At 40.6% G+C, this 10,000-nt stretch overlaps 1 protein-coding gene across 1 annotated transcript in view; it reads left to right on the forward strand.

Moving 5' to 3' along the window:
* cyth4b (cytohesin 4b) overlaps positions 1-10,000 on the forward strand; it is a 26,107-nt gene that overhangs the window by 1,703 nt on the left and 14,404 nt on the right. Inside the window, exons 3-4 of the mRNA XM_067458585.1 lie at positions 2,785-2,849; positions 2,993-3,059. Of these exons, the coding sequence (XP_067314686.1) occupies positions 2,785-2,849; positions 2,993-3,059 (132 nt within the window). The remainder of the gene's footprint in view (positions 1-2,784; positions 2,850-2,992; positions 3,060-10,000) is intronic.

Consider the following 10,000-nt stretch of genomic DNA (forward strand, 5'->3'; position numbering starts at 1 on the left):
AACAGCAAAATGTAAGTCTCAGATGAATCTGAATTAGTGAATTAAAAATGTATTAAAAAAATGTATTAAATGTTTATATTAAAGCAATATCATGATTGCAGTCATGCGCCGCTCTCTTGCTTAATTATATCTAGGGCTGTTTCGAATGCCATTTTTTGAGCTTCGAAGCTTAGGTGGCAATCAATATCGAATATTCGAAGCTTCGGTGGGTGGGGCTAAATATATAATAATAGTGTCGGTTTGCATTTGTATCATCTTTCACGACTTCACGTTTCACTCTTCGGCATCGTAAACGTGTTGCGGCAGACCCAGTGGAGTGCAGTGTTGCATTTGGTGCAATATGATCAGGTGGCACACATTCTTTAAATATTAATAAACATTTAATAATCTTTTAAATAGAACAGTTTCCGGTACGCATTACACGGGCAGGTTTATGCTCCCAAAACGGACAGTGCACAAGTGATACAAAACACAAAGTCTGTTGAGAGCAAGAACTTTAATAAGGTATTAATAACGAACCTTTCTTTAAAACAAATGAATCCCAAAACAGAAATTAAATTAGTAACACACAGTGATTTCAATGAACTGTAATAAATAAAGAACACGGTAGCATGCTTATAAACAGTTGAATATGTTTGAAAGAATAAATGAATTGTTTTTAAAATGACACAAAATGTAATATCTATTACAATTAGTTTTATTCTATATAAGGGATTTATTTTGTCTTATTCTGACTTTTTGTTAATTTAAATCTTTAAAATGCGCGATGCTTTTATTGAAAGCATGTTGCAGTGTTTTTTTTAATTTATTATTATTATTTCAAGCATGAGTGAGAATGAGTCCGCGACGGAAGTCACGTGTTGAAAAAAAAAACACGAATATTCGAATCTCAAAACTGAAAATCGAATGCCACCTCACCGAACGAATATTCGAATATTCTAGTACAGCCCTAATTATATCACGTTATAATATAAAAATTCAGATCTCATACATGTAGTAATATCTTGAATTTTGGAAGCATTTGAAATTAACACAATCCCTTATTAATTTCTAAACCCAGCACAATAAACAAATCAAATTATAAGTAAGTTATTGATTGCGTCTGAAGTATTACATTTTACATCCAATCATATTAATGGTTAAATGAATCAGAGAATGCACCAACAATTTAGTGATATATCCCTGCAGTCGTGAAACTAAAGTCCTTCAAAAGATGGTCTTAAGCATTACCTGTCAAATGATCATCTGTCTTTGTATTTTTCACTGTTGTCATTGTTCTGTGAAAAAGCAAAAACACTCAAATAAATGTAAAAAAAAAGAAGAAATGATCCAAAATACGCTTGAAGACTTTGTATGTTTAATGGTGCACTACAAAAAATGCTTGTCCTACTTAGTATATTTCTCTTATTTCTATTCCAAACATCTAAAAATGATTAAAACAAGAAGTATTTACTAGACAAGCAAAAGTTATTGTCCTGTTTTGGGGAAAATAACTCAAAATCAGAGCTGGACAGTAACTAAGGACATTTACTTGAGTACCGTACTTAAGTTCACTTTTTGAGTATCTGTGCTTTACTGGAGTATAATTTTTTCAGGATACTTTTACTTTAACTTCACTACATTTGAAAGACAAATATCGTACTTTTTACTCCACTACATTTCTATCTTGGTCGAAAGCCGTTTCTGTCGCAGCTCTGAAAGTTGGCGGATGATTTTTTCCTTCTTTAAAAGTTTCTTTGGTGTGGTTGTTTCAGACAGTCTGTCAGGAATCACTCTTATAGGGTCATATACATTTCCCCAACTTTTTTTGAACACTGATCTGTTCATAGCAAAATGGAAGAAGACGGTTCTTAGGCACAAGTGTGTGCACCCATAGCTGTACTTTGAAAGTGTGTTTCAGTTTAAAAAAAAATCAAGATTAGTTTAGTTGGCATACACTTGGTGCATGTCTTATAAAATATTAAAAATATAAACCTCTGGGAGAAAGAGAATGGTAAAGTTGGGAGAATATCAGATGTGTATCAGTGTATTGGATCCGTGCATTCGGCCTTAAAGTGACAGCAGCTTTGTAACTTTTCTACAAGTATTTAAATGAGTTTAAGTTAGTCGTCTGCTAGTGTGTCAGATGGAGCGTCACTGACTGGCTTAAACCATGATGGCATAATGTGCATTTATACAACTATAATACAATAATGCGGCGACATAAAGAAGGACATTTACTTTGATACTTAAGTACTTTTGAAAACAAATACTTCTGTACTTTTACTCAAGTTTTTACAACTTTCACTTGAAACAGAGTAATATTGGACCAGTAGTACTTTTACTTTTACTCTAGTAATAGAGTTGTGTACTTTGTCCACCTCTGTTCAAACTGAAGAGAGTTTTTGATTAAAATAAGATAAATAATCTGCCAATGGGGTGAGAAAAATAATCTTGTTTTCTGTTTGAATTAAGATTATTTTTCTCACCCCATTGGCAGATTATTTATCTTATCTTAAGCAAAAACTCTCTTCATTTTGAGTTATTTTTCCCCTAAACAAGACAATAATTTGTACTTGTCTAGCAAATGTTTCTTAATGTAAGAATTGTTAGATAATTTGACTAGAAACAAGACAAAAATACTAAGTAAGAAAAGCCTTTTTTGCAGTGTGTGATTGTTCACCTAAAGTGTATGATAGACAGACAGACTGTGAATCAAATAAAAGATGTGTCTTTATCATGAAAGCAGCTTTAGTAACCTGACAAGAGTTGCTCTGAAGCTTAAAGCATTTTTTTTTCTAATAGAAACTGAAGAACCAGATTGAAAACGTCATGGCAGATATTCAGGATTTCAAGTCAGCAGAAGACAAGTGAGTGAATATATGTGTCTAATGATCAGAAAAAAGATGCTTATAGGAATCACATCAACGTCATATACAAACACACGTCATCTCATCTCAAAGGCATTATTTATATAAATAATCAAAAGTTGTTTTGCTTGAATCTCTTGTAGTAAGACGCTGGAGCGGGAGAAGCGCTTCTCTAGTGGCAAGAAGAAATTCAACATGGATCCTAAAAAGGTAAGAGATGATGATGCGGATGATGGTGATGATGATGATGATGATGATGATGATGATGATGAGACGCTAGTTTCCATCGTGAGATGCCGAGGGCAGTGGAACATCTGTATTTTTCTCAGATCAGCTACAAACACTGTAGGAGGGACTGATGTCATTATATGATCAACACTGAACTAAACTCAGACATTCAGAATTGAACTGCATTTGTGTTATTTAGAGGTGTGTGTGTGTGTGTGTGTGTGTGTGTGTGTGTGTGTTTGTGTGAGAATGTGAGGTTGACAGACAGGAGGCTGTAGAGTCTGAACACCCATCATCAGGTCAACACCTGAAATACTTTTGGTTTTCTCGTTCTGAGTCTTTGTGGTTTTTCTGCTGTGTGTTAACATACAGCAAGACCCGATGAGCAGACAGAGAGACACATGAATGTTCCACACCACAAGCACTAACAAATCTATAACTACACTGTAGACAACACACATACACTAGCGTTCAAAAGTTTTGGGGTCAGTACGCTTTCTTTAATGTTTCTGAAAAAGTCTCTCCTGCTCACGAAGTCTGCCTTTATCTGATCATAAATCCAGTAAAATAGTGAAATATTACTCCAGCCTCCGGCATGACCGGTAGGTATAAACAGTGAGTATAAAAAGGCACCTGTGAAATATGTAATCCACTTGTCTGAAGGGAGACGTGTGCAGAAATAACCATGGTTCCCTGAGAAGGGGAATGAGACAATGCGTTCCTTTGCCATGCTTCCAGCAAAGGAACTCAGTGTCTCATTCCCCTTCTCAGGGAACCATGGTTACATGTGTAACCTGATATGTTTCCTTTCAAATGGGAACTCGTGCTGCGTCCCCTAGAGGGCGCTATAGAGACCGAGCATATTTAGGCAACGCCCACACCGGGGGGGAAACAATCCAACGCTCTCCATTGACTTTGTATTGCGTGAAGCGGTCGTGTCGTCTTTTCTTACTTATAACAAAAAACAGAACAAAGTCTAAAAGCTGATATGTGACAATGTGTACAGAAAACAAGCTAAAAAATACATAACTACGTTTTTATAAGCTGTCGACCACAAAAAATTAGCGTTTAAGGAGACAAAAGTGGATACAGGCAATAAGACGTGAAGCTTCAGCAGGAAGAATGGGTCAGTTTTGGGATCCTGACACTCCGTATGCCTCAGTATGCCTAGGTGTGCAGTAAACATTTGGTCAAATATCCAAATGTCAGTTTTATATTTTATATTTTCTGTCACTGATTACTTTCCCCTCGAGGGGGGCGTAGTTCTCAGTGTAATACAGGGAGTGCAGAATTATTAGGCAAATGAGTATTTTGACCACATCATCCTCGTTATGCATGTTGTCTTACTCCAAGCTGTATAGGCTGGAAAGCCTCCTACCAATTAAGCATATTAGGTGATGAGCATCTCTGTAATGAGAAGGGGTGTGGTCTAATGACATCAACACCCTATATCAGGTGTGCATAATTATTAGGCAACTTCCTTTCCTTTGGCAAAATGGGTCAAAAGAAGGACTTGACAGGCTCAGAAAAGCCAAAAATAGTGAGATATATTGCAGAGGGATGCAGCAGTCTTAAAATAGCCAAGCTTCTGAAGCGTGATCATCGAACAATCAAGCGTTTCATTCAAAATAGTCAACAGGGTCGTAAGAAGCGTGTGGAAAAACCAAGGCGCAAAATAACTGCCCGTGAACTGAGAAAAGTCAAGCGTGCAGCTGCCAAGATGCCACTTGCCACCAGTTTGGCCATATTTCAGAGCTGCAACATCACTGGAGTGCCCAAAAGCACAAGGTGTGCAATACTCAGAGACATGGCCAAGGTAAGAAAGGCAGAAAGTCGACCACCACTGAACAAGACACACAAGCTGAAACGTCAAGACTGGGCCAAGAAATATCTCAAGACTGATTTTTCTAAGGTTTTATGGACTGATGAAATGAGAGTGAGTCTTGATGGGCCAGATGGATGGGCCCGTGGCTGGATTGGTAAAGGGCAGAGAGCTCCAGTCCGACTCAGACGCCAGCAAGGTGGAGGTGGAGTACTGGTTTGGGCTGGTATCATCAAAGATGAGCTTGTGGGGCCTTTTCGGGTTGAGGATGGAGTCAAGCTCAACTCCCAGTCCTACTGCCAGTTTCTGGAAGACACCTTCTTCAAGCAGTGGTACAGGAAGAAGTCTGCATCCTTCAAGAAAAACATGATTTTCATGCAGGACAATGCTCCATCACACGCGTCCAAGTACTCCACAGCGTGGCTGGCAAGAAAGAGTATAAAAGAAGAAAATCTAATGATATGGCCTCCTTGTTCACCTGATCTGAACCCCATTGAGAACCTGTGGTCCATCATCAAATGTGCGATTTACAAGGAGGGAAAACAGTCCACCTCTCTGAACAGTGTCTGGGAGGCTGTGGTTGCTGCTGCACGCAATGTTGATGGTGAACAGATCAAAACACTGACAGAATCCATGGATGGCAGGCTTTTGAGTGTCCTTGCAAAGAAAGGTGGCTATATTGGTCAATGATTTGTTTTTGTTTGGTTTTTGAATGTCAGAAATGTATATTTGTGAATGTTGAGATGTTATATTGGTTTCACTGGTAAAAATAAATAATTGAAATGGGTATAAATTAGTTTTTTGTTAAGTTGCCTAATAAGTATGCACAGTAATAGTCACCTGCACACACAGATATCCCCCTAAAATAGCTCAAACTAAAACTTCCAAAAATATTCAGCTTTGATATTAATGAGTTTTTTGTGTTCATTGAGAACATGGTTGTTGTTCAATAATAAAATGAATCCTCAAAAATACAACTTGCCTAATAATTCTGCACTCCCTGTATAGTATGTCGCGCTCTGTCTCAAGTGCATCTTATCCACTTTTGTGTCCTTAAACGTTCGTTTTTGGAGTCAATAGCTTGTAAAAACTTCTGGGTTTTTGTTACTGTGTTTTTTAGCTTGTTTTCTGTACACCTTGTCACATATCAGCTTTTAGATATTGTTAGATTTTTTTGTAATAAGTCAAAAATAACAAGGATACCCCTTCCCGCAATAGAAAGTCAGTGGGGACGGTTGGTTTGTTCCCCCCCGGTGGGCGTGGCTTTCAGATTATGACGCGTGTCTCTTCACCCACGCCACCATGCTGAAGAGATAAGTGCCTTAATGGCATGAGTCAAACACTTATCATCAGATACAGGTACCCATTCCACAGGTACACGCCAGCGGCTGTCATTCTCTACAGCCAGAGCCTGAGATAGGCAATGCTCAAGAGCCTGGTATTTATAGGAACACCTTTAAAGGAATATTGTCATATTCGTGGAGAGTGGCCAAGGAGGCTCTCAGAGAGAGCCTAACAACCTGGCGTAATACCTGCTTGAACTCTATTGTTAAGGCCTCGGCACTGTACGAGTAAGCCACTCTGTTTTTACTCCGGTTTGGCTTGCTTAAGGGTGAGGTTCCAGACTAAGTGCGATCCAAATTGCCATTACAACTTGGTCTCTAGCTGACTCAGAGACGGAGGTAAAGGTCTGCGCTATCCCGCTCCCGGTAGGTTCTGTTCCTCACCCTCCCGCTCCCACTTTAAAATCACTCTGTGTTCACCTGCTTACAGCTGAGAATGACTTTCTTCCCAAACTGGCCGATCCAGCTAAATTTAGACCTCGTTTCTATATTTAAATTCCCCCTAAATAAAGAGAGTGAAAAACAAATATAAAATGTTGACAAATACGACATCTATCACTCAAAATTATAAGCCAAAAATACAAATAAACGAAAACTGTCGGCTTACTAGCTATAGCTACTGCAAAATGACTTACTTTAACATCCGTGCAAGAACAGAATGTTACTGGGTGACGGCGTTTCATTACCGAAGGTCTCTCAAAGGCTGAATGTTCTCTCTAAGGCCGGAGACACACTGCAAGCGTGGCGTTTCTGCTGCGTGTCAGCCGTGGGGCGGTCTTGTTTTAGTCTTTGCACACTAGAAGCGTGTCTGACGCGGCGCTGCTGCTGCAGGGAAGCCCTATACTTCATGTTAAATATAAATATATTGCCTATTGATACAGCAAATACAACGTCGGCAGTAGCCTATTGACCATACATATATATGGTATTGACGGCAAAATAGGCTACACAATATTTCGTTCTGTATTGACAGGTTTAATATTTCAAAATCGATAATTATGTTGTTTTTTATTATTACAAGTAGGCCTATATCTGCATTTATGTTAACCTACAGACTTTCAAACATGAAAATGTCATTTATTAATATGTATTCGTGTCAAAATGGCATATAAACATATTTTCCTATGCTATTCTGCCTAGAAACGCTTCTAACACGCTCGCGTGTCGCGTGAAAAATAGTCGTCTCTTCTATTTGAAGCATGCACGCGCGGCTGACGCAGGCAGTATGCAAGCGCTAACCGGTTAACATGGGAGCCGAAATAAAAACGGACACGCCACGCAGCCGAGACGCTCACGGCACGCTTGCAGTGTGTCTCCGGCCTAAAGGTGCTCTCATGTAAAGAACAAGGCTCAGGGCAGGGAAATGGGAGCTGTGTTATAACATGCATTTGAAAAAGCAACATGTGTCAAACATCTTTCCAACCATGAGAAGCATTTAGTCATGTTTCATCAAAGCGTTTTAATCTGTCTATTCAGCTCACCGATAGGATGATGTTCATAGCTATAGTGATTTCCACATGGATGTCTGTGAATGTCATGTGCTATCTACTTATGCGGCATATACTTGGAGTTCCCTGCGTGAGAGCGCCCTCTGTCTTGTGGAGAATGCCATACAAAACCAACCCATTGGGCTGAATCTGCATTAACGACAACAGCTGGGGCAACAGCCTTAGTCCTAATGGGTTGTTATCAAGGGGCTAATCTAGCGCTCGGAAAGCGTTCCACCCCTAGGGGCTGCCATTGCTAACCAAACCATCACCTGCTGTTAGCATCCCATTGACTCCCATTCATTTTTGAGTCACTTTGACAGTGAATAACTTTGCATCTGAGACGTTTAAAGACTCCATTTGTCCATTGTTTATTTCTAAAGAAACACGACAATGTATAAAAGGCTCCATTACCTTGTATCTTACACTATCGCCCCGCAGAAGCTGTTTTTGTAAAAATAGGCTAATGATTGCGTCATAACCAACGCGACCCTGTCGCACAGTTGAGAAATTACCGTATAGACCTGAGGAGACGCTCAGAGGCAATCTTTACTGTCTATGAGACAGTCGGGGGGACGTGGAGACATGTCCTGGAGACTAGTCTGATAAAGTCAAGGGGGAAGAATGGGGAGAAGCCCATAGTGAGCCAAAAGCAGCGGGAGAAAATATTTAAACAACGTGATTCAGATTTCGCTTTCCACATCTACTAGAAGACTCACAGCTGTCAGACAGGAGGCTCACGTCACATCTACGTCCTCAAGCTTAGTCTGAGCCTGCGCAGTTCGCTCAGCCATCAGGAAGTGAGTGCCCCTAGGTTGACTTCATTCTTTCGCCGTTGGCGTCAATGGGAACGCTCCGTCCATTTCTTTTACTGTCTATGGTTGTTATCATAGCTATCAAAATCCAGTGTTCGGCATTTTGCGTACGTGAGTTTTTGTTGTAGATGGCTATAAAAATAAAAACGTATGTACTGTGCTAATTAATTGAGATTTCTTACAGCTCTTACAGGTTGTTGGCCTTGTTTGTGTCTTTGCTTCTATTGCTCTCCCCTTTTTTGTAAGTCGCTTTGGATAAAAGCGTGGGCTAAATGATTAAATGTAAATGTAAAATGGAGCAGCGTTTACTACTGATCACAGCCGTGCTTCACTGAAGCCCCTTTCACACTGCGATTCCGGCAAATACACGGATAATGCGACCCGGCATTTGTTCCCGGGCCGCTAGATTTGGTCCATTCACACAGCCAGAAATACCGTAATATGAGCGCTTTCACACACAACCCGTAACGGTCCCGGGTCGAGTTGACACGTGACATCCGGATGTGACGTATAACGGCGAGCGATCTCAGCTTCAGCGCGGATAGTAAGGAGCTCCGCGGTCTCGACTTGTGTCCAGTTTGCGCTCATTTCTGCTTGTTTAATTTTAGTTTCTTTTGTATCCGAACACTCTCTGCGTTTAAAACACCGACGAGCTCTTCTGGCACTGCAGGGTTGTGTTATTGAAGAAACAAGCTCTAGGAGTCGCACGATAACTACGCACACGCTGCGGCATTAGTTTCGGCTTTTGTTCACACAGCGCTCGTCCCGGGTCGAACCCCGCAATATTACTAGGTCCCCGACCCGGGTTCAGTTCCGTAATCAATCCCGGGACGTGGTGCTTTCACACAGAAGGAGACCCGGCAATGCTCCGGGAATATTGCGGGTCCGACGTGCAGTGTGAAAGGGGCTTGAGAAGCTGTGCATGCAATAATCACAGCCTCTGCCAAATCCTGTGCGATTTTATTGAGATTTATTGTGCTGCCTTAGTGGACCTGCAGCTAGACACGACCAATGCATCCCTGAAGTGTCTGAAGAGACCGTGTCAACTAGATTCTAGATTTTCCCTCTGAAGGCCTCATCGTTACGACATCCAGTGGCATTGATCCTCAACAAGCCCATCTCCTGCCTTTTTGGCTGCATTTACACCGCAGGACTTGATGCACAATGCCGATTTGGTGACTATATCCGATTTTTCCGAAGACCCGCTTACATCGTCTTTTAAAAGCGGCCCGTATCCGATATTTGCATTTACACTAGTGAAACATCCCAAGATGTTCTTAACTGGAAAAGGAAGTAAAATGGCGCGATATGCTTTGCGCACTTTTCCACACATCTTTAAAGGTCAGTAAAACATTTATCTCGTAAGGCGGAGATAAAATAGGAGAGCCTTTGATCGCAGTTCGTGTCCGGTTGACGTCATTCGCCTCCGTCCTTTTTTCAATGATGTACAACTCGC

Source organism: Pseudorasbora parva, chromosome 12 (assembly GCF_024679245.1).
Source record: "Pseudorasbora parva isolate DD20220531a chromosome 12, ASM2467924v1, whole genome shotgun sequence".
NCBI lineage: Eukaryota > Metazoa > Chordata > Actinopteri > Cypriniformes > Gobionidae > Pseudorasbora > Pseudorasbora parva.